General features: G+C 36.8%; 1 protein-coding gene across 7 annotated transcripts in view; it reads right to left on the reverse strand.

The window, feature by feature from the left end:
- The window catches only part of Rbms3 (RNA binding motif single stranded interacting protein 3), a 1,373,556-nt gene that overhangs the window by 100,857 nt on the left and 1,246,268 nt on the right, over window positions 1-26,431 (reverse strand). For 5 of the 7 annotated variants that reach the window (XM_010638264.3, XM_033757090.1, XM_033757089.1 and 2 more), the window contains 3 exons: window positions 21,216-21,262; window positions 8,664-8,760; window positions 6,366-6,416 (listed from right to left, as the gene is read on the reverse strand). In XM_010638264.3, coding sequence (XP_010636566.2) covers window positions 6,366-6,416; window positions 8,664-8,760; window positions 21,216-21,262 — 195 coding nt within the window. The remainder of the gene's footprint in view (window positions 1-6,365; window positions 6,417-8,663; window positions 8,761-21,215; window positions 21,263-26,431) is intronic. The other 2 variants (XM_010638273.3, XM_010638272.3) reach the window with 1 other exon arrangement.

The raw sequence follows: 26,431 nt of genomic DNA on the forward strand, positions 1-26,431 counted from the left end.
TGTGTGTGTGTGATCTAGCTACAGCATATGTCACCCTGTTTATCGCCAGGATTGATTCGACTGATCTGGCTGGTTAGGCCAGCGTCCCCTTTCTTTTTCTTTTTTTGTTTCCCCATTAAGTTTATTTGTACATTTAAAGCAAACAATGCTGTTACACATATCATCGGGATCTTGTACCTTTGCATGGTATATCTTGGTTCTTGCTTTCTCCCCCTACCCTGCCCTCCGTTCCAGGGTCCCCTTTCTACCTCACCACTCTGTATTTGTGCCTCCTGAATCTGGGCACTTGGTGGAAGAGAACAACCACTCCTGATAGAGAAGGACCCTTTCATAAGTGAAGGCTATAGTGCTGCTCTCTCGCTAGAACCTCCAATTAAATGCTCAAGAGTATCTTTTAATATTTGATTTTTTTTTACTTGACTCAGTATTCTCAATTTCCTAAGATGAACAGTGAATGACAAGTATAATTCAGGGATTAGGAAAAGAAAGCCCGAATAAAATGAAAATCTGAAGAAAATGTTCTTCACATTTCATCAGAATAAAGATAATTCTACAAGCATTCCTAAAAATTATCTGCAACAGGAATTTTTTATTTAATAGCTGTTCATGATTAATTTCACTTTGCACTATATTTAAAATCTATTGGTGCTAAAATAAAACTAGATATGAAGCAACAATAATGAAAATTTGTCTAAGATCATGACATTTCACAATTCAAATGTGATGGTCATTTAGGGACTAAATCATCAGTCTGATAGAGCTTTTAATGCTCCTACATCGACTATGAATTATAAATGAAACATTATGTTTTGATTTCTGAGAACATGGCTGGCAGGAATTACCAGTTATTTGGTGAAATAAATGCATCTGTTCCCAAAAGCTAAGATGGTTTTGGATGTGAATTCTTAAATCTTCAAAAATAGATACCTGCATTGCTATTTGAAGTTGTTCCAGAATTTAGGGAAAAAGGAATTCTTCCAAAGTGTTCTTATGATGTCTTTGTAATTCTAATAATTAAACTTAACTAAAATAGCACATCTTAAAAATCACTTAATAATTCCATTAATAAAAATTGGTGCTAAAAGAATACCATATTAATGAGCATAATCAGAAATACTCTTTTAAGATATGTATATCATGGCTAAGTGGAATTCATGGCAGAGGGGTTACGTCTTAAAATAAAGCAATAATTACCACTTAATTAATTATAAATATAACTATGAATTTAAATTAACAAAAGGAAAAATCAGTTTTTCAAGAGTTTTGTTTACATTCAATATCTATCTCTGATTTAAAAGGACAAATACATCACAATGGAATTCCCATTGAAATATGGATTATGTCAAAGGATACACTTTAATGCAATTGGGCTAGAAAATGGATTATGAAATGAGGGGAATCTAAATATCAAAGCCATAATCTATTGTAAATAACAAGGGAATTAAGAATCATATTTGCTTACAAAAATTATTGCATATATGGGATAGAAGAACAGGGATAAATTAAATTTATGGGATAAATTGCATCATGAAGAACCAACCAAGTATTTCTCAAGTGTGTGATAGTCCACAGTTCAGCTAATTCAGAACACTGTGGGAAGGAAAGAGTCTGTGCTACACTAAAGGAGCCTTAATGGAGACAATAACCAGATATAATATATGGTAATTGATTGTTTCTTGCTTTGGGTAAATCAATACAAAACTATGTACTGTGAAAGAAAGATACACACATATTATATTTCCATGGTTGATTGAGTTTGTGTATATAAATAGGTGTAGATAGATAAGTAGAGGTAGATATAAGTATAGATAAATATCTTGAAATATATACCATTAGATATTAAATGGAGTTATTTTTCATTGAGAGAGATTTAACATTTTTTTATTCTATTTTTACTTAGGCATATATTCTTAAGGTCAACAATTAAATTTTGAATAATTAAAGAATATTTCTAAAAGAAAATTTCATTCAAAAATGTCTTCCTATACATCAAAGTTATGTGAGAAAATTAAAAATGTCACACCTATATTAGAAAAATGAAATATATCAAAGAAAATGTCTAAGAAATGTATAAAATATATATGAGAGGGATACTTTTTAAGAGAAGCAAAAGATGTAAGGAATTCTAATGGAAAGACAGCCATTTTTTGGAACCATCTTTTTCCAAGTTGTTGTACAATTTTCCCCAATCCAATTGGCTTCCCAGCCAAGAATATTTATCCTACAAAACTGTGAGCCAAAATAAGTCTTTTTCTTTAAAAAGCACCCAGCCTTGCATATTATGTTACAGCTACACCAAACAAACAATTCTACTATTGGAGGGAAATAAAGTTGTGATACTATACTTGTAATCTTGTATGTATGCTAACAACACACATTTACCCATATGTCCATATATAGCTCCATATGTGTTCATAAAAATTGACTGAATGGTGACAAAAGATTTTGCTACTAAGGTTTATTTCCAGGTAACAGAATTGAAAGTGAAAGGAATCCTATTTGGGAAGTTTTTTTAATATTCTATATTCTTTTGAATTTTGAGCTTTGAACTTTAATGTTTGCCGTTTTTGTTTCCTAAAGTCATTTAAGTTTATTTTTGAAAACATACTGTAGAATATTGGGTCACATCTAACAACAGCAAAGAGACCTCTACATTTTTAATAGTAGCTAAGGGATTTGCTGTCAAAATTGTTTTGTTCATCTTTATTCCAGTTTAAAAGTATATTTAAAAGGAGATGGTGCTGAGATGAAGATGTCCTGCTAAAGGGTAGTCTCACTCATTTGAATTCTTTTCTGACAGAAGTATATATAGGTTAGCGAGGCTGTAGTTATGTGTAGTTGAAGACTATTCTATATGAACATATGTAATATTTCAGCCACGTTAACTATGTAGACAACAGAAGTACTTTGAAATAGTACTTTAGTTTAAAAAATAAAAGTTTTTTCTTTTTGCTCAGACCGTGTTGAAATACAAAATAAAAATATGAAAATCTTGCCCTTTGAACAATATTGTAATATTTTCCAAATTTTTTGATATGTGTTTTTCAGAAATTGTGCCTAGAAATTTGGAGGACACACCTCTGACTTAGGCATCACCTGTCTACAAGTACAGGATAATCAAAATAAGTATTATGGCTTTCTCAAACAGCCTGGCTATGGAAAGGAAGTTTACATTTGCTCTTTAGCTATAAACTTAGTGTATTTATCATAAAAATTAGAATTTAGTCATGCATGGCAACAAATCTTCCAAAGAGTCAATAAGGGCATTTTGCATTTCTTACAGTACTGTAATTAGATAACCAAATTGTAATTAAGTAAAAATGAAAGCTGACCTTTCTCCTTGAGATGAAGTAACGCTAACCATATGAATAACAAAGATTTATGAGTCAAATGAGTTTAAACAGAATTTAAAGCAATGGAACTTGGATTTCCTTTGGGAACTATCTTTTTTTTTTTCCTGTCTTGTCAACATAATGGACTTAACAAACTACCCAATGCATCGGAACATGAGAATTTCCATTGTGCATTCACATGACGTTCCAGTTCACAATGCTGCTCTGTAGATATTTTGTGCAATCTATCAACTATTAAAATTCTGTCAGTCTAATGGTGAGATTTCAGAGCACAGGGCAGAGCTCTGTACTGAGAAGCAGAAAAATACCAACTGCATTGAAACGGTCAGCATTTTTACTTGCTCAGCTCCTAAAGTGAAATCTTCCTACTATGTCACAGCTCTTCTTCCTTAAGAGTCAGCTCTTATGAGAAACATACTGAAAAGAGAAAAGTCTTGCTTCCCTAACTGGGGATTCACACTTTTCAGGAGATCCAATAATGACTCAGGGTCCAATATCAGTTATCTGATTTATTGCACAAATGCTACAGTAATGGTTATAAGCTCTGATTGGAGACTTTTATCACTTACTTCAAGAATCTTTTTCTAAATCTACAATGAAGCAAATTGGAATGGCAAACTTCAGCAAACTTTTTGTTGTCATTTTCTTTTCTGTTCTTATCCTTTTACTATTTATCTTCCCTTCTCTCCATCACTCAGTCCTCTCTTACCAAACTGTTATACCTCGTGTTTAAATATTCATCCATGCTAGCGATAACACCAAGAGTACTGTCCTCAGTTTCATCCCAAAGTATGTGTGTAATACTTCCCTAAAACACTTCTTGTTTTCAGGCACAAATCTGACTGAGACCTCAGGACCCCTCATGTGAAGCCTGAGAGGGACTTGAAAGGTTTCTGGTAGTTTGATGTATCTGGCCCCACTGAAGAGCCAGAGGGCATGGATGACAATGAGGAAAGGGGAGGTTTCTACCAGGTGAACTTACGAGATCATCTTAACGTGGGGAAGAGAAACTGACTGAAGAGGAAAACTGGGAACAAGTTGGATTTATGCTCGACATATTTGAGATGTTTGCATTGCCACTTTGAATTTATTTGTAAAATAGATACTAATGGGCATTTCCCTTACATAGTAGTCACTGAATGATTCTGTAGAGGGAATGACTATCTTGTGTTTGTCATTCACACACACACACACACACACACACACACACACACACTTCTATTCTTAAAGGAAGATATATGAGAAATATCCATGTATACATGGAGTTGAAGTAGTGGCTGGAAGAGAAGGTATCTTAAAATCTTTACTTAGGTGCTGGATAATAACTGAAATAAACATGTATTCAACAACCTTCATTCAAGCACTGGAGAATCTTATTTACTTTGATGTTTCCAAAATTCAGATTTTGCCAGATATGTATTCCTTTTAGCCACAAAGAAATGATGCTTAACCTTGGTTAAAAGACCAAGTTAGCATTTTTGAACTACAGATGAACACATTATATTTTAGAAAATGGACTTTTTTTTTTTTTTTTTTTTTTAGAATATCTTCTCTTCAGAACTTGGCAGGACTTCTTTACTTTTCTGTGTTGGCTTGGTCTGTTCTGTACTATATGAATTTGGCAGCACATCTTGAATTTTCCCTCATGACTTGGATAGAAGTATATAGCCTGGATGTGTTGCATATTGGTATGATTTATAGCACATAGATAAGATGAACTCAGAAAGCCCCCAAGGTGTATAAATAATGGCACATAGGGGGATTAGAAAAATATGGTTCAAAGTTCTGCTGTGGTAAGCCACATATAGTGTAGTCTATAAATTAAAAATGATAGAAATATTAGGAACAGTATGGAAAAATTTTTTGTTTAAAAAGTAAAATGAGCAAACTTCAAATGTGAAAATCAGATTTTGAGCCCAGTAAATGGATATCAGTGCTTTTAGCTCTCTGGTCTTTAATGTTTGCTACTTTAAACTTATTTAACTCCTAAAAGGGTTAGAATGTGTCAATGTTCTTTCTTTGCACATTAATATTGTATGATGATGAAAATAATGTACAGTGTGGCATATTTTTACCTTGCATTTACATATACTCTCTCATTTGATCTTTTCCAAAGCTCGGTTAAGTATAGTGACAAGTATAGACAAGGAAACAAAGGCACAGGCATGAGCTACCAGAGAATTTCAAACTATTTTGCCTAGGGTTCTTTCAGCCTCATATCTCATAAATATCTCTCTCTATATCTCTCTCTCTCACTCTCTCCTCTCATACTTCTATAGAGATATACTAGAAAGTAAGTCAGAGATAAAAGGAGTCATTAGCCTTCATTCTAGATTCTAATATACACTGTCATACTTTTTACTTGGAACTAATGTAATGTGCCACAAATTGGGAAATTTAGTGAGCAGAAAATAGAGTTTGAATATTTTTTAAAGACATTTTTTTTTCTAAAGAAAAAAGTAGCTACAGATAGTTAATACAAAGAATATCTACCCATCTAGCTACCTATATACAATCATCTATTAATAGATAACTATCACCACATTTTGAATGTAGTACTTCAGGTCAACACTTGGCTATGATATTCAAAATTTCCTGCAAATCTCATCAGACTGCATCTGAAATAAGCAAAGCATAAGAGACAGAAAACCAAAACTTTCTTTGTATAATGGATTTAATTATTCAGGGTTCTGATTTCCTGTACGAAGCAGAACCAATGGTATACATGGACTTGGGAGGTTGGCTGCTATCCCCTCCAATAGGGGAGTTTGCTCATTCTTTTTCTTTTCTCTCCGGGTCTCTTTATATGTCCCCTCTGTCTCTATATCTTAACTCTTGCTATACTGCACATGCTTTTGTAGATTTTCCAGGAACGGCTTTTCATCTGGAGACTATGGGTGCCTGAAGAATTACTGAATAGAATGAAAGCTTTACCCCAAAGCTTTTATGCATTACAAAAGCTTGCACTTTGATAACAGAAATATTTAGCCTCAGGTGACTGAGAACACTTACTGTTGGTTGCATAACGTATGGCGGATGAGGCATCCATGAAGTACTCTGGACCTATGCATCAAACAGCATTTATTAGCACAAAGCAATCACAGAAAGAGCTTGGTTCTTTGCGTTCAGTGGAGTCACACTAGGTCATGAGAAAGTGGAGTCCATCTGCCCTTAAAGCCAATCAGTGCTCAAAATAAAGGATAAAAAGAGAATTCATGACCCGATTAATTTCATCCCTGAAACATGATGAAATGTAAAGCAACTTCCCATTTCACTGGCTGGCTTCCATGCCCACACAGAACATGCTGGATTCTGAAGCACATTTTGACATTGGTGTCGAAGACTAAAGTCTTCAAAGGCCTCAGAGATCATTTGCATGTCAACGCCCCAGGATGCTTTGAAATAATTTGGAAGGAAGAGTTGACTGCTAAATTGTCCTCTTTTTCTATTAGTGGTTGTAATTTTGAAGGCCCTGGTGATTCCATCTTAGAAATATGTCCAACCAGTACAACTGGTGGTAAGAATTTGTGAAATAAATCAGAAATTTGGGGATAATATTTTGGGGTAAGCCCAAGTTAAGTAAGTTTGTATTTTCCGTTTGCTGTCATTGCAATTAGTATAGCAAGTAAAAATGAGCATTTGAGCCAGCCAACTCTTCTTAAATGTATCATGTGTCAGCCAAATGAAAAAGTCAGCCTGTATAAGCTGATTGTCATATAAAAAACCATAAAGATTTTGTTTTCAATATATTCACACCAACAAAATTGCCAATACACCTTGGATTTTAAAAGGTGATGAAAGGGAAGAATGAACAACATGGGAAATTGCAGTAATCTCTTCTTTGAAAGATGGGAGCTAGAGTTAAATTCAGCTTAGGAGCCCTCCCAAGTAAAAGCACTTTTCTGTGAACATTTTATTCATATCATCGAAGTGATCTACACTGAAGCTCAGTGGGTGGTCTTGGCTGAGACCAAGGCCAAGATCAGAGAAAAGAAAACACACATGCACATGCACGTGTGCATGCACACACACAAGCAGGCAGGCCTGCTGGGAGAACAAAAAGTGACAGCACCTGTGCATAGCTTCATGAGTCCCAAGGAGAGGCAATAAGAAAGCTGCCATTCTAGGGAACCCTGATGCAATTCAAACAAATGCCTATTCCACTCACCCATGGACATGTTTCAAATCTGTGTGTGTGTGTGTGTGTGTGTGTGTGTGTGTATGAATGAAAATGATCTGCTTTGGGGGAATTAGTTAAGAAAAATATATGTTTTCTCAAATTTGAGGTTCTGACAGCTGGGGCATCCTGAGATGAAGTATGTAGTACCCGAATAAGATGAAATTTCATCTACAACACTAGCAGTCAGCAATTACAGTTTTGCCCAACATAAAATGTCCCCTGAATCATCTGCATAGTACAGAGCAACCCATGCATACGCATACTTGCACACACTCTTTTTCTTTCTCTCTCCAAATTTTTTTTTAAATACACTAGATACTCTTTTTCTATAGGTAGCATTTAAAGGTATCTTCTAAATTAGAAATAAAAGAATTATTTGAAGAACAATATTAAGTAAAAAGGAGCAAGGGGTAATACCATATGCTTGGTAACTCAAAGGAATAAGATAATTGTTATTTTTTGAGGTACAAATGTGAGTCTCATAATCCACCTGTGTACTTGGAATTAACTGGCTAGAACATCTGATTTAGAACCCATCTTAAATCTTAGCTTTTCTTCTATTTCAACAAATGGAGTCCCTGACATCTCTTTTGATCTCTTTGGGACTGAGAATAAAGTAAGAGCAGGGAATAGGAATAACTTTTTACCACGTTGATGATCTCTCTATCTGGGGGAAGAATGATTTAACATCTATCTGTATAGCTTTACCAGGACAACTGTGACAAAATGAGATGACAGTGATAAAATATCCTGGAGTAAGAGAAGGAATGCCTAAAAATGTGCTTTAAGAAAAGACACAATAGGGAACGTAAACGACCAAAATAAAAGACAACAAGCAAAACAATTTCCCAGTGGTAAGAGAGCTGTCCTAATATTGGCTGGAAAGCAGCATAATCAGAAAAACTCAGCAGGAAGAATGAAAGCAAGTTGGGTTTTATTATTCGGTGAATTGATGCAAACCAGTCCTAGAGGTAATAGGCTAATTCATAACTTTAGCATTATTACATTAAGATGTGACTAAAGTGTATGAGGACAATTTTTGCTTTAATTCTACCATGTTCTTTTTGCCTCTAGATAGTGTGTTAATGGCAAGGAAGATCTCTCCTGAGGTGCAGGTAAATTGGACATACCTGGTATGTGGAGACAGGGGAAGCAGCAATGAATGGCGTGATAGATGTCTGTGGGATCATGCGGTTGGTTGCAATGCTGTACGGTGAAGAATAAAATCTGCAAACAGAAACAACAAAAAAAGAAGATTCATGAAGCTGCTGCATGCCTGGCCACTAATCAAATGCTACCAAGAACAACTGGGAAAGACAACAGTTTCACCTGCACGTTTTTTCACCAATTGTTAGCAGGCACATTCGGGAACTTCGCAGTGTCTGATTCCAATAATAGAAAATAAATCATCTAAGCAAAGCAACCACTTCAAGTCATCTTATAAAATTACCTGAACAAAGTCTCTCTTAGGCCAGGGGAATATAGTAGCATCTTTAACTATTGGAGGAGAAAAGCCATAGGCACCACTCTTTAAAAAAAAAAAGGTAATGCTAGTCTAAAGCGCTTTGAAAGAAAGGCAAATGAAAACACCAGGCTCTAGAAATATGACTGATGCTGCATAGGGGTGAATTGCATCTGTCTCTTTATTCAGAAATGAAGATCAGGTCCTTGAAAGCTCTGGATAGTTGGTGCTAGGGTCCATGAAAAGAAAAGATAGAGGTCGTATGGAGTCTAGGTTGGAATGGGATGATTTTCTGGTGTTTGTCAAGGCACTGAGAGAGACACTGGACTGATGAGACAATTCTCAGTGATTCTGTGAGGAGCAATAAAGTTTCTAGTCCTCCACGACCCTTCACAACAGTCATAAAGTTACACCGAGTGAGATTAAGAATTCACAAATCGAAGAGAAATCATTCTTCTGGAGATCTGTTAAAGGGTAGCTCCTAGATGTAGAAATCAGTGACACACCCATCTTTGTTCAGGCTATTCCTCAGTCTTGCCACTCACCTAACGCTTTGGTAGAATTTTATATCATGCTTCCTCCTTCACATCTCACTGTAAGTGAAGACTAATGTGGTCTCGCGCAGAACAAACAAAACTCATCTGAGAATGGAGCATTTCCTTGGCTAACTATGAAACTCCATATATCCAGGAAAACGAATCATTATTTCACACTGCCAGATGCTTAGCAAAAATCAGTTACTATATTCATATTTTTAAATTAGTAAGATAAAATCTTAATTAAGCTTCATGAATGACTGATATTTGAACAGAGAATTTCATGGGTTAATTTAAAAAGAAGCAGTTTGTGAGACTCCTATTTGCCTGTAGAATTAAAATGTGATGTTCCAGGATTTACTGAGTAAATTGTTATAGTATGACTTGAGAATTACAGTCTTAAATTTATTTATTGAGAGTTTAACAAGGATCTCAAAAGGGCATATACTTTTTGGTTTTAAAAAGTATAGTTGAAAAAAGTTTTGTTCATTATACTCACACATTCATGCTCACTGAACCCCTGAGTTTACAGTAGTGAAGAGTAAAAAAGAGATTGGCTGTACAGCTATTAAAAAAAAAAGACAATACTAAGTGCTGGCAAGGATTCAGAGAAAGTGGAGCTCTCCTTTATTATTGATGGGAATGTAAAATAGCACAGCCACTTTGGAAAACAGATTGGAAGTGTCTTATAAAATTAAACATACACATTCTGTATGAATCTGAAATCCCATTCTTAAGCAAAGATAAATTGTAATATTTTGTTTACCTAAAACCTTCATGCAAATGTTGATAAAATCTTTCTTAACCCTTGACTGAAACTAGAAACAGCCCCACCATCATTTAACTGAATCAATAAGGTATGATAGGTACATCCATAAGTTGGAATATTTAAGTGATAAAAGAAAAATATAGTCATCCTTTGGTTTCTGTGGGATTGTCGGTCCACTCTGAATAGCTAAATCCAAAGATATGAAAGTCCTTTATGTAAGATGATCTCATATTTTCATATAAGCTGTACACATCCTCCTGTATGCTTTGGGCTGTGCCATCCCAAGCTCACTTTCAATACTTACTGCAATATAAGTGACATATAAAAATTTGTTATAATGAATGACAAAAAATGTTTGCAAATTTTTACTGTAGACATATTTTCTCAAATAGTTTTTATTATAGTTGATTGAATATGTCTGTGTAGAGTCCACACAAAGGCAAGGCCACTGACCATAACTGAAACATTGCACTGCTGAGTATCAAGTGAATTATGCTAAATGAAAAAAGTCTCACTAAAAAGGCTGTGTACCATATAATGCCAACTATATCACTACATGGAAAGAGCAAAACTAGAGTTACAGACGAGAGGTCAGTGGGTACCACAATCTGGGGGTGGGAGATGGGATCAATTTTAAAGAACAATGCGATAATTTGATGGATGTAGCTATTCAATATCTGGTTTACTGTTGTAGTCACCGAATTGTGTTTGTCAAAGTTCTAGAAGTGCATGCTTAAAAAAAGGAGATACGTTCTGCATAAATTAACTATCTTTAAAAAATATTTGCTTCATAAAAAGGGATGTAACTTTCCACTTCAAAAAATTGAGCATTTATAATGTGTAACTAAGATGAAAAAGACTGTAAAATAATCTTTATGGTTTGTATATTTAATCATTTAAATTTACCTTATCTCCATGCTCATCAACTAGAAATTTCCCCATCCTTTTCCATTGCAAAACAAGATGTGAACTCATTATAGTGGCCCTTATAATCAAGCTACTGCCTATCTCTCTGACACGTTTTTCTACCCTCACCCTTTCTAAGCCAGCTGGGATCCAACCCTTACGCTGACTTTTGTCTCCCACATTTATACCATTCTCATTCCCATCTGGCCACTGAACTTAGAAATATTGCTACCTAGAATGCTCGCGTCTGCAGATCTCTGAAGACTTTCTTCTTCGTCTTTCGTCTCGTCCAGTTGTCTTTTCTTTGCAGAAGTGTGCAGCTAAAGTAGCACTAGCCATCTCTGTCTCACTTGTTCTCTATTTTTCTTATTTTTGTTTATCACTGTCTAAAGTAATAATTTTTAAAACATTACTTATGCATATGATGAAAAGGATGTTTATGACTCCAAAATTTTGTATATTGAAGTCCTAACTGCTGGTGGTTTTGTATTTGGAAATGAGCCACTAGCAAAGAAATTAAGAAGGCGATCACAAAGATGGTGCCTCGATTGGATAATATTAGCACACTTAGCAGAAGGAAATACCAAAGAAGTTGTATTCTGCCAACACTATTCTCTTGCTTTGTGGCTCTTCTGTAAGGCAGGTAAGGCAAGGATAGGCTAATTGGACTTGGCATTTGTGATCACTAGTTTTCAAGGCTGATTATTGTCCACCTAGGTCTTATTTTGAGGGAAACACAGTATACGACAGGCAAAGATCCCTTAACAAACTGAATCAACAGGAACTTCAGATGAGCTTCTAGCCATCAAAACTAGTGAGAAGACAAATTTCTGTTGTTTAGGTCATTCTGTCACTATATAATTTTTATGGCAGCCCATGCAGAGAAATCAATGTATTTATTCACTACTTCTCCATTTAGAATATTATTTCACACAGGTTTGAGGTCATCTCGTTGCCTAGAATGGAAGTTGGAACACATTATGCCAAATAACTCTATAGTGACGGACGGAATGTACGAATGAAGAGGGCAGAGTACCACAGAAAGCTACATAATGATGCAGTGCAGAATGGGAAATGCCAGATGACAATAGTAAAGAAGGTGAGTCTTTGAAAGAGACAAGAAGTTGAGACATAAGATCCCAGAAAGGAGGGTCTAGTGATATCTAAACACTGGAGGAAATTTAATACCTGCTTTCTAGGTATGCCAGGGCATTAGTAACAGACAAAACAGCCCTTTCCTGTGAAAAACATGGTTCGCATTTAATAATCCCCTTTAGGTCTTATCCTTAACAGATCTTATTTATGAGGCAGTGAGCAGAAAGACATGTCCAGAGCTCATAATGACATGACAGACACCCATGACCACTCAACAAACTGTCCTTCTCATACATCAGGCATTGGCTTAACTTCTCGTAGAAATTTAGGTTCAGCTTCTTATCCTGACGGAGAAAATCATGCATCAAATTTTAGCATGGCTGGTCTATTTTGTAAAATGTACCAATTGGAGTATTAAAAATGAAAGCAATAAAAATTGGATTGACAGGCAGAGTTTACAGGAAATTCTACAGGGAAAACAGAGAGCAAAAACATAAAGAAACCAGCCAAATAAACTAATACTAACAAAAGAAACCCTTGGGGGAAAATTTAATGCATTTTTGTTCTATCTGCTCTAATCCCATCCATCAAACAACAATGATATTTCATATTTTCCAGTAAGTTCCAACACTGCCACTCAAGTCAGAGTCATTTAGAATGGAAAATATACCGGGAAGAATGAACTGAGCACACCCATTTTGATTCCCTAATTCTGGTATCATGAAATAAGCTCTTCTCAAGCCCAAACATAAACCAGATGAATTTACAGAAAACCCATGCTTAAATCGTAACAGGAGAGGTTGTATTCCGTCTGAGGCTTAGAAAATACTATATCTAAAGAAAACACACAGAATCCAGAGGGAGAACACAGAATGTATTTCCCATCTCTCACTGAGTCCTGCCACGTGCCCATACTATGGCTTGGAAATACTGTCACATAGCCAGCATATTAAAAAATGAAATCAGTAAATTACAAATAAATGCTTCAAGCAGAGATGCCACGCTATTGAGAAACAGGAAAGAGAAAATTGACAAATTTTTAGCCATAACAACAGAGATAAGATAATTTCAAACATGTATCTTTAAGTATTTACACCTGGGAATTCATGCATTATGTTTTGCAAATGATGTTACAGAAAATTGAGAATAAATTGTTTAACAAATTATTTTCCTAAAAATAGTTCACTCTCTCAAGACATATTTCATTTCCAAGATTTACATAATATTACAAGTGTAACAGCACCTTTTAAAATACTTAGTCAGTGATCATAACCAGAGTTGATTTTGCTTTCCAGGGGATATTTGAGACCAGAAGATACTTTTGTTTGTTGGGGGAGTGGATATCACTAGCATCTACTGGGGAGAGGCCTGGGATGCTGCTACAAATTCTGCAACTGATAGGACAATTCCCATGGCAAAAAATTCCGGTCCCAAATGTTAATAGTGTTGAGATTGAGAGACCTGGCCTTGGGCATATAGCCTAATTACATCAGCAGTGGTTTCCTATGAACAAAATACCAAATGATAATGGCTAAGAAAAGTTAACAGGATGCATAGTAATTTAATCTGGCCTTTGAACAACTTGATATTTTTGAGGAATGCAAAGAGTTACTTGGTTATCTGACATTAAAGGCAAGTATGCTCTATGAGTCCAGCAAATGCAGGTATAGGTCACTAATAAGATATTATTTTGCCTGCAGAGAAGTCATCTTCAGGGGATTTAGTAGTCAGTAGTAATATGGTGAAATCTTATTCTACTGACAATAAAAATAACTTGAATATATCAATAACCCCAGGGTAGAATGCTTTTTACAGTAGGAAAAAGTATGAAATCCTATTTGCACACTGAAATGAACAGCACTGGTTTGTGTTTCATGTCCACAGGCAATGTTGTTAGTCAAAACCATGAATGCTATCCCCAGGGTAACAGAATAGCACAATATCAATAAATTATTGGTCATTTTTATTGTAATTCCAACATATCCTACACATTAGATTCCTTTCCTAGTGTAATAAGATAAGGCTTCTGCATCACTTAGTATCAAATATCCCTATAAAGTAGCTGGCAAGCCAGTGAAATAGGAAACATTTTTTCACACAACTCCCCCAAGAATATACTTTATTCAAATAAAACATTCCAAAAGGCTTTTACACAGCAGCCCTCAGTGTAAAGGCCACAGAAAAGACAGGATTTCATATATGGGAGGGATTATTTTCCACCTCCCACACTTACACCTGAAAGTGATAGAATTTCATAATGGACTGCTAAGAAATGCATGGCAATCATCATAACAAATTATACACAGTGTTTCACCAGAGCACTGTGAAAGAAGAATGCACATTTTCATTCTCATAAGTTAGCCCATTATAAAAAGTACACAGGCCTTTCTTTCTCTGTGGTAACACAGACATGTCTTCATTCTAACCTCAAAGCTTTAGATAAAAGTGACACTGAATTAATTCTTTAAAAAGGATAATATGGATAAATTCAGGCAGGTGACAGAACTGCAATTTTCCACCAACTAAGTGCAAACACCACAGTATCACCATGGTCCAGTTACAAATATGTTTGATTTTCATTAGCTAACAGTCAAGCTAATTGTAAAAGGCTCTGTTTCGGTTTCATGATGTAAGCCACATATTGACTTCCAATCCTCAAAAAATCTCTTTCTCATTGTGTAGTAAGAGAACTTTGTAGCACCGTGAAGCATCCATTGGCTGGGCCATGGCATATGTCTCTGTAAGCAGACAAACTCATACCAATGTTCATCACAAATCCCCCAAACCCTCGTTGGAACACAACTGCCTCCCCTGGGTTGTCCAGTCGAATTTGTTTTCCTCATTTCTTTTTTGAAAAAACAGGTAAAAGCAAGCAGTGAAAAATAAGTTGCTCTCCCATCCCAATTTCTCAGTACTCCCTCGGCTGTTCACAAAAAAATGACTCCTACCCTTTCTTATGTGCTTACTTGCACAGAAAAACAATTTACTCACATAAAAGTGAATATATACCCAAACCTAGTATTCTGGGCTTCTACCGCAGGACTCTTTCACACCATCTTATATTAGAATTGGGTACATGTCCACTTTCTCTGCTATGAGATGCAATTGTTTTCTAAAACTGAATCATCAAAACAGTTTTAAACAGTAGAAGAGAGAGGAACTTAAGAAAAAAATTTTCTTGAACTCATTCGAATCAGCACAATTCTATCTGGATTCTATCTTCGTACCAGCCTCCTCCCTGCAGTAATAGATACTTTCTATTAAGTTACTTCTCTCTGAGTTTCACTTACTACATGACTACAGTTACATTTGACTACAAGGCCAAATAGAGACACATGAACAGGGAGTAGCAAGCATTGTTCTGGGCATTAATGTTGTGTTCTGGTATGCTATGTAAGTTATCGGAGTCAGTTTCCCCATCTTTAGGAGCTGCCACTGTTCACTCTAGGGGCAGTGTGCCAAGAAAATATGTGTTGTTATTGTGACATCTTACATGCATGAAAAATGGTTGTTTTACTAGTACTCTATTGCTGGGTTGTTACCATATAAAATAATAAAACCAGAAATAAGACAAACATTTAAAAATAATCTATACAAAGAAGAGACAGATACATAAGATTATTTGGCTTCAAGCTTCCTATTCCTTTTAATTTCCCTATGGCATATGATATTTCTATCTTCTTGTCACCGATAGACAGTGGATAGTTGTAACACTTCCAAAATTCCAGCCTTTACTCAGGTCGTGAGAAACTCACAGGCAGGTTTCCTACTTTGGATGAAATTGGAGGTTGTGTTTCTAGAAAGCAGGCTAAGGTGTTACACAAGCCCAGATTGGGTTGACAGCTGGGGAGAACAATGGTTCTCCTGATGGCCACTTGCCAGAACCAGGCAGATACCAACAATCGTATTTCCTATATCTGAATTGGTACCCACAAGACTGGGTTACACAATCTGTTAAAGAGAATAAGACCTGGTGTGTACCTTCACTGTGTTAACAGTTCAGTGGAAAAATAGATATGTGTACGTCAATAATTATGTAATAAAAAGCCTAATGGCCAACTGTATCATGGAAACACTGAACAGTAAAAAAATAATATCAATATTTATAACAATGATTATTTCATTATATCAAGTTCATTTAATCCTTACAAAGTTTATTAAAGAGTGCTAATAATATCTTTCTTTCACAAAGGAGGAAGAAGCTAAAGTGAAAATAACTTGTGCGTAGTATCACACGAGATAAGACAAAATTTGTGTATATGTAGATGGAGTCTGTCTTCTTCAACACTGCATGCATTATTTTTCTTATGACCAGTTATGTAACTAGCTATGCATGGGGGGCTTTTTGTTTTGTTTTGTTTTGGTTTTGGTTTTTTGAGATAGGGTCTCACTATGTAGTTGAGACTGACCTGGAGCTCACTATGTAGCCTAGGCAGGTCTTGAACTCACAGTAATCCTCCTGCCTCAGCCTCCCGAGTGCTGGGATTACAGGCGTGCACCACCACGCCCAGCGCATGGTATGTTCTTGAAATGAGTACTTTTTAAAAGGCTTGGGGGGGTGGGGTGGAAGAATTCCCTGTATTAAAGATGCAAAGTCCAATGAGATGTTCAGAGAGCTGCACTAAGTTCAGATCAGCTGCACTACGCACACTGTGGAGTGCTGTGGTTGCTACACAGGGAGTTTGAGTTGTTCAGTAGTCGGTAAATAACACGTGGTACACTAAACAAGATGTGTGGGTGATTCCTGTGGTTCCGTATATTTTAAAAATATTTCAAAGGCAGTAGAGAATGGCTTTGAGGAGGGTTATACTAGAGCTAGTTAAAAGATGGTTTAGTAAGATAGAAATGATGACTAAATGAATTCAATCAGTGGAAAGGAGGAAGGGCTGGGGTGAAGATATAGTTCAGATGTAGAAAGAACAAATTTTACTGACTGATTTGTCTGAAAGATCTAGGAGGAGAACTTGAGAACCCAGAGAACTTGAGATTATAGCCTAAGTGGCTTTTGAGTAAAAGTTTTTAAAGGAAAAATGCTTTGATATATGTTTACATGCCTTTCATTTGAATGTGAATCATTTACACTGTGATGTGGTGCTGAGCACAAGAGCCTCCATTTGGGAAATGCAGCGACATCTAATAGCTGCTAGCATCACGGAGTAGAGCTCTGCAGCTAGTTGTGAACTGGAAGTATAGCATGTAAGTCTTCAGCTCCTAAAGTGAAAGAAGCAGATGGGATCAGCTAGAAATAACACTGGGAAAACATTAAGGCTTAAGGAACAATGATCAAAAAGGTGGAGAACAGGAGGCATCGGAAGAGAAAACTGAAAGGCAGTGAATGGGTAGCACGAAGGAGCACCAAGAAATGGAGTCATGAGTTCCAAGAGTTAAGGAACTTTCAAAACAGTATAAATGGTAACGACAAAAAGCCAAATAGGGAAGGTTTCAAATATATAAGGATTAAAAGCTTCAGTTTCAAGCATCAGTCAGTACTGGACAATACTTACTGCCTGAACATGGTGCTGGTCCAAATTCACCTTCTACTCTTCAGTTTAGGAGATAAAACTCCAATTTTTTTCTCCTTTAGGTTTTTAATAAATAAGGATGAGTAACTGGAAAATGATGTCCTTAGAGAATTTTAAAGTGTGCACTAGTCAACGTCTGACTAAAGCAACATATTCTCTAACTCCAATTCTCCCCTTCCAGTTAATTGCTTTTGCCTTGGTGTGGCTGATGAGTCAAGCATGTTTCTGTTTTCCATTTCCTTGTCTTTCTGCTAATGGTAGCTCCAGTCCTTCTAGGACAAAAATTTCAGAGCTTTTGTTTCTCCCTCTTTTGCCATCCAAGGTAATATCTAGTTAGTTATTAGAAGATATCCAAGCTCAAGATATCGTTTTTAAAAGTCTTGTCTATCCATGCAAGCAAGGTTTGACTCTTCCTAACACCCGGAAGTTCTCTGGTTGCTTACTGGATAAGTAGATAAAATCTTTTAATGTTAATTTTTATTACTATAATGGAAAACAAAGAAGAACCAAGACTGGACCTGTTTTTATTTACTACTTCCTGTTGATACAAAGCTACATTTAAGGACATAAGAATTCATGTCTGGTATACAGGATGTATTTATATTGTTTGACCATGCAGGTTTTCCAGCATATTGTTTGTGATGGTGACCTTTTGGTCCAGGTATTCTCCCTTCTCTTCTGCTCCACCTACTTATGGTTACAGATATGTTTATAGACCTACCACTATTCCTGAACAGCTTGATGCTGGGTTTCCACTGAGGAGACTGGATTGGGACCCCAACACTGGAGCAGCAGAGAGAACTCTAGGATGTGTCTCGGTGCACAAGCAGAGACTTTATTGTCCAGAACAAGGATTTAATGGGACTGGTGATTTAATAAGACATCTCAAGGGTTTTTGGACTGGTCACTCGAATATTTCATGGACTTAAACTTGTCTGTAGGACTTTGGTGAGCAGATTCACGTTTTCCTCAAACCAACATTTGGAAACCTGCTGCTTCATTGGGAGAAATATGCTTATTGTTAGATGTCAAAGTTACTAGCCTTAGTTTGAATTTTTTTGGCATGGGGCCTCTAATATGTGAAATATCATAAATACTGTGTTATCTCAAATCAAGTTTATATACAGAGCAAAACATTACATGTGCTCATGGCCCTTAAGGAAGGGTCCTCCGAAAATTTGGGCATTTACCTCACTCAGATAAAAAGAGCTTCAATGAGGGTCCGGAAAGTCAAAGATGGGTAAGAGGAAAAGGTTTGACTGATCAACCTAAGACAGGGGCTTCTGTTAAATCTTCATCATGTTATAGGCCTGTAAGACAGATGACCCCAATGATGGGTAAGACAGCCAAATGCTTTTCCCAACCTAAGACAGGCTCGGACATGCCTATACTTTCTCTTAAGCGTCTTCTTGCTATGGAACCAAAGTTTTAAAACAAAAAGGGAGGAATTGTGGGGATCATGAGTATTGGCTGTAAGTACTGTTAACTTTAGTAACTCTATATGTGTTAAGTTTCTCCAGTTTAGCAGGTAGAGTGTTTCCTTTGTGGAATTCCTGAAAGTTACAGTTTCTTGTCTCTGACCTTTAGATGTGTGGTTGTCCGGGTTACTACTACTCACGGTGGGTTGTTTTGGTGAACCTGTTTGCTCTTTTCCTGTGTGACCTTTCAGTTACTATGGTAAACCCATCCCATAATAGTTTGTGGTTTTTTGCTTTAAAAGGCCGGTGCTTACCGGCAATAAACGTCGCCTTGATCAGACTCTTGTCTTGGCGTTCTTCCTTTCTCTCTGCCCCATCTCCACCCTGCTGCTCTTTCAGGTTTGAGGCACTGCTGGACAGTGCTCTGCGTCGCCGGCTCGCGACAACTAGTATGTTCCCAATCCTTAGTGGAGTGCTCAGAACCCAAAATTTTTAGATGTTATTTGGTTAGCGCAGGAATGAATTGAATGAACCAAATGAAAATTACTAGACTTCTACCCTAGTCTACTGTCCATGATTACTCTAGGGAAAGGCAGACCTTGGCTTCTTCAGGAAGACTTAGTGTTGTTCATTGCCTTTTAGGTCTGTTCTATAGCACTGTGCCTGGCACATTCACTGGGTGCTTGCTGCAGGAATAAATAAATGAGTGGCAGACTGACAAAAATCAGAAGCAATTATTACAACACTTTCAACACCCACAGATTTTTCATTGCAGGCCACTGACCAAATAGAAAAATAGAATTAAACTAATTGCACCCTATATATTGATTGATATTCAGTGAGGCCTTCAACATGGTTTAATCTTTAATGAGACTGAAAGACAGACAACTGAATGAAAGCCAGGGGGAAAATCCAGCAGAAAGCACTGCTAAAAGAAAGCAAGAAAGCAACCAGCCAACAATCACTGTCGGTTGCAGGACAGCCAAAGCAAAACAAACAAATAAGTAAATAAACAAATAAAAAGTGAAATAAGTGAGAGGAAAAAGTTTCAACTAAAAATATTTAGAACTCATATGGAATTTTCAGAGGCCAGACCACATAGTTTAACAGTCTTATGTTTCAGAAGAGGAATTTGAAACTAAGTAATATTTTTCAAATTTCCATAAGCTAATTTCAATGAAAAATGAAGATATAATCACTTGGGTTACTACCCTGATTTCTGACCATTAACATTGTGCTGACCACAAGAAGGAAAGAGGAGAGCATTCTCAATACAGAATCAAACCTGGGAACACACTAGTAATTATTGCAAGCTAGATTCTATGGTGACTTGCACAGGCAATACTCTCGTCTGGGAGAAACACAGATAATTCCCCAAGCTTAATTTTATCTGTTAATAAAATTTGAATTCTTTGTGCTGTCTCATTTTGGGCAGGGGCCTAGGAGAAGGAAAGAGAGACAGAGGGTGAGGGAGAAGGAAGAGCTTAATGTTGGCAGATAGGAGAATCTTTTATGGGAAGAAAATCATTACAAAATTACAATGGTAAAACATGTGGCTTAACATCTTGGTTAAAAAATGTTACACAAGGGCTGGGGATTTAGCTCAGTGGTTTCACCACCTGCCTTGCAAGCACAAAGTCCTGAGTTTGAGTCCAGGTATCCCCCCCCCCAAAAAAAAACTTAATGTTGGCATAGGAGAATCTTTTATGGGAAGAAAATCATTACAAAATTACAATGGTAAAACATGTGGCTTAACATCTTGGTTAAAAAATGTTACACAAGGGCTGGGGATTTAGCTCAGTGGTTTCACCACCTGCCTTGTGAGCACAAAGTCCTGAGTTTGAGTCCAGGTATCCCCCCCCCCAAAAAAAAAGTCACACAAAGCAAACTGTATTTGAATAGCTTTCTTTGGTACTGATTCAGAGCTCAAAGGTCTCTTGGCAATTTAAAACTGAAAACATACGGTCTACTTACCCATTCTGTATGGCAGCTGTGGGGTCATAGGTCAGAGCCATGCCAGCCTGTACATGAGGAAAGAGGGGAGAAAGATATCTCAACATTTTTACTGAGATACCAAGACTTGTAGTTCAAAGACTTTTATCTTTACTTTCCATGATTTAAGTTTATTTTCTCCTATATATATCTCCACCTTGCTGTCAAAACTAGTGTTTTACCATCCACAAGCTGAAATCCACCAGTGAGTTGGGAGCTTATATAATGGATCCTGACAAACCAAGGAACTGTGTAGTTTGGATGATTTCCATTTCTACATCATAAACCATCCACTGTCTAATTTGGTGTCCTTATAATTTTTCACTATTGTCAAGAACAGCTATTGTGCATCTCATGAATGATAAAATGTAAAAGTGAATCTTGCAGGATAAAAATAAATCTACTTAAAATGTATTAGGGCTTACAGAGGAAAGAGTTAGGAAATATTTATTTCAAATTAGACCCTCATGCCTCAGGGATATAGGTAATGAGTCACCAAGTGCTTCTGTGATAGACTGCGAAGATTTGACCTAATGAGAGATAGAAAGGAGAGGTCATTTACACACAATCTCAATGGAACTTCTAGGCCACACGGCTAATCAGGTCATAATTTTGTTCAGTTTCTAAGAATAAGAACATCTCTGAAAAACTACAGCTTTGTAACTGGCAGAAGTTTGAGAAAAGAAGATAACTTCATAATTGCTGATTCACTGCCCACCTGTCTCTCAGGCACACCAGCACATTCGATCCTCACCACAACCCCATGAAATGGGCAGCAGAAATGTTTTCTCCCTTTTAGAAATGAAGGCACTAAATCTTGGAAAGTCCAAGTGACTCACTCAAGGTCATATATTTAGAGGTCAAGTCAAATTTTAATCCGTGTCTTCTGATGCGGGCTCCTTTCTACTCCTCTGCTGTAACATTCACTTAGGGTTAGATGAGACCCAAATACCATCTCCACCAATGTGGGGTAAACTTCTCTGTGACTCTGTGATCCCATCCTCCCATTTTTAACCCAGGCTGTTAGCATTATTATTTGTGAATAGGAACAAGTATAGAAAGGAATTTAAAACTGTGCCAGTTATTCATAGGGTGGAATAATTTTTGTGGTTTAAAATTTTAAAATGAATTATAACATCAGATTTCGCTTTTGATAGTGCACTATAATTAATATGTAACTATTAAAAATGGAGAAATGGAGTCAGAGTTACATAGGACTTCTTTGCAATTTTTTCCTTCTTCATGTGAATCTGCACTTACTTCAAATAAAAAGGGGGGAATTGAATGAGCATAGAGGATTTTGTAGACTATAAGAAAAACAATACAAATTTTTAAAGATAAAACAAAAAGCTATCTCCGCATTGATTTCCATAGTGATTGTACCAGTCTGCACTCCCACCAACAATGGAGAAGGGTTCCTTTCTCCCCACAACCCCGCCAACATTTGTTATTGTTTGATTTCTTGATAGCAGCCATTCTTTGTGGGGTGAGGTGGAATCTCAGTATTGTTTTCATCTGTACCTCTTGAATGACCAGTGATGTGGAACATTTTTTCATATATTTACTTGCTGCTTTTACTTCTTTGTCTGAGAAATGTCTGTTCATTTCAGATGCCCAATTTTGAATCAGGTCTTTATATTTGGGGGGCTGATTGTTTTGAGTTCTTTATTTATTCTAGATAAGAGCCCTTTGAGGAGCAGCTGGTAAAATTTTTTTCCCACATTGTAGGTCATCTCTTAGTTCTGTTGATGGTTTCTTTTGCAGTGCAGAAGCTTTTTAATAAGATGAGATCCCAGTTGTTGATTCTTTCTGCTAGTTCCTGTGTTACTGAGGATTTGTTCAGAAAGTCTTCTCCTAAACCAATGTCTTCAAGAGTTCTGCCTAACTTACCTTCCAGCAAGTTTATACAGATACCTCTAAGAGCTTCGACTAGAGGTTCCATTTGACCCAGCCATCCCTCTTCTGGGTATCTTTCCAAAAGAATTAAAAGAACCATATCACAGTGATGTATGTACACCTATGTTTATAGCAGCACAGTTTGTAATAGCTAAAACTTTGAAACAGCCCATTTGCCCATCATTTGGAAACTGGATAAAGAAGATGTGATTTTTCTATGAAATGGAATACTACTTAACCATAAAGAATGAGAAATTAAAGGGTAAAAAGGGAAAAGAAAAAAATGTGAGATAATGAAAAGATGGAAATAAAGTGGTTGTAGAAGTCATGTAAAGGTACAAGATCCCAACAATGAATGTAACTGTACTGCATCCCTAAAATGTACCAATAAACTCAATGAGGAAAAAAAGATAAAACAAAACAAAAAGAGCTTTCATGTTTGAGCTGTTTGTTTGTTTGTTTGTTTTCACAGTGATTGTAGTAGTTTCCCTATCAGGCTCTTTGAATTCCTTGGCTTTAGGTCATAATTAAACTGAAATTTCTTATGCTGCCTCTCACAGGGTCTGACACACAGTATGGCCTACTACATTTAAGGTTATTTTTTCTTTTCTTTTTTTTTTTGGTACCAGGGATTGAACTCAGGTCCTTGTGCTTGTGAGGCAGGCAGCAGAATCACTGAGCTAAATCCCTGGCCCTAAGGTTATTTTTTCTAAACAATAATGATTATATTAATTATGTTATTATTAAAATTGGCACGAGAACAAAAGTGTAGAGCCATGTATGAGTGGCATTAGCAGAAAGGGAGAAAACATAAATGGCAGTGGCGTTTGCAACCAAACTGGAAGTGACTGCCAGAAATCAGCAGAGGTGTCTAGAAGACACATATTCAAATGACAACTGCATGACCTCTTTAACCTTAAGGGTCTTAGCCATGTTGAAGAAATATGCAACTAATGACATATGACAGACTGGGGAACTGGGAAATGAGAGGTTGATAAAACAGTAGAGATAAAAGTTTTTGTATCTGGGGAAGAGCAAAACAGGTAGTGATGGATTGCAAGTTGAAGCCAGCCTGGGAAATTGAGTGAGACCCGGTCTTTAAAAAAAAAAAAAAGAAGCCGGGCATGGTGGTGCACACCTGTAATCCCAACAATTGGGAGACTGAGGCAGGAGGATTGCTGTGAATTCAAGACCAGCCTGGGCTACACAGTGAGTTCTAGGTCAGTCTCCACTACATTAGTGAGACCCTGTCTCAAAAAAACAAAATAAATAAATAAATAAATAATAAAAAGGTTGTAGATATTACTTAGTAGTAAAGCACTTACCTAGCATGCATGAGGCCCTGGGTTCTATCATCAGTACCACAAAAACAAACAAAATGCCAAACAAGGACAACAAAACCAACAACAAAAACTTCACAGAGACCTTAACTGTCAATTCTTCCTAGGGATGAGACCTCTGCTAAGTGACTAGTGGGAGGGAGCCTGGCCCTATGCTGAACATTCCCCAGAATGAAGTTGCTAGGGTTGAGCTGAAACTCTACAGTCCCGGACACTGGAGATAGTAGCATTAAAAGCTATTCCTTTGTGATAAGATTTTCCTCCTGGGAACACTATTTCTTGCTGATAATGGATCTAAGGTACTACACTATGAACAGAATGAACAAAAAAGTGGGCTTTATGTTCAACACAGATAGCTTTAGTTCACGAGACATTTATCATGGTAAACGTTTCTGCAGCCTCCTAACTATCCCAAATTGTTAGGGAGCCATATCTCGGCACCATCACATTCCCTTCTTTTCCCTAAATATCTCTGCTTCCAGCAGTGCTCAGAGACAGACCAAAGTTCTCCAATCCTTCCTAGATTAGAAATTGTTTAAAATGTCCCATCCCAGGCTTATCTGTTCTGCAAATGAGGTGAGGATTTTTTCTCACATTTCACCTTAACCCCTACTAGATTCTAGTTAGCCAATTAGACCTAGCTAAAAATATAGTAATTATCAATATCCACTATCTCTTTGGTAAATATGTGTTTTACTCTAAAACTCTAAGTGGGCTTTTTCCTCCATCCCAGGCCTTCATCTTATCCTTCAGAGATGAAACAGAACTGAGTAGATGCAAGTGTGGGATAGTGGGAAAAATGTGATTTGGGGCAGACAGGTTGAGTCGATTCCTAACTGTGTCTCTTCCTTAAAGTGTGCCTTTGGGAAAATAATTGAACCTATTTGAGCCTCAGTTAACTCAACTGTGTAATGGTATAATACCTACCTTGTTGGATTGGTGTGAAATTTAAATGAGATTACATTTGTAAAGCAGCCAGCATAGTGCCTGGAGACAAGACATATACATAAATATTATAATACAATACAGTATGTGTTAAGGGCCACATAGGTGTTATGGATGAAGTACAGAGGAGAGGGGCTAGGGATGGTCAGTTAAAGTCCATGGAGTGGGTATGGTCAAGACAAACTTTGAGAGACGAGATGAGGAATGAGCCCAGCTCAAACAAAAGAAATAGAATGGCAGAGTGCAAATAACAATGGCAAAGTGGACCATCTGTTTGCAGAAAAACTGGAAGGAAGAGTGGGAACTAAGACTCAAAAGGTAACACCGAGAAAGCTGGATCGCCCAGCACTTCTTGGAGAGCCACTGAATATTTCTGAGAAGGGAAATGACAAACTCATAGAGGGATTGGGCACCAGGAGACAGTATGAGACCTCTGGAAAGCAAATACAAATCCAGAATAATGAGCAACTGGACAGGAAATCTGTGGACAGGGAGGTGGTGAAATCTAAAGTGAGATTGCCATTGCAAAAGGGTAGGGAACAAATACAAGTTTCGCCTACTTCACGATTTTGCTTGGGGACAGTCCCGCCTGTGAGTACCTTTGGTAAGAGGAGACAAGCGACAGTGTTGGGTCATATGCACTTGAAACATGGTTTGAAACACAAGGCAAGGGTTAAACAAAGGGCTCTTTTTGTTTTGAAACCTAACTGTTGGCTAAATATCATAGCACAGTAACTATACTTGGCTACCCCTGGTTTTCACGTCAGCTGTAACAGATTGCTGAGTTAGAATTCTAATATGGTATTAATGCAGATTTTGCATTCAATTTCCTTTTGTCTTTTCCCAGAAAGATGAAAAAGAAATTGATTTTGCTGCTGTTTTTAGCCACCTTTATATTAATCTAGAACCATGAAATCATCATTATGTAATCACCACATATTATGGAATGTTTACAAACTCCAGAGTCATCCAAAAAACAAAATAGCTTGGGATAGAATGAAAATGTCACACCATATA

Source organism: Fukomys damarensis, unplaced genomic scaffold, assembly GCF_012274545.1.
Source record: "Fukomys damarensis isolate Sample0158 unplaced genomic scaffold, DMR_v1.0_HiC HiC_scaffold_28, whole genome shotgun sequence".
Lineage (NCBI taxonomy): Eukaryota > Metazoa > Chordata > Mammalia > Rodentia > Bathyergidae > Fukomys > Fukomys damarensis.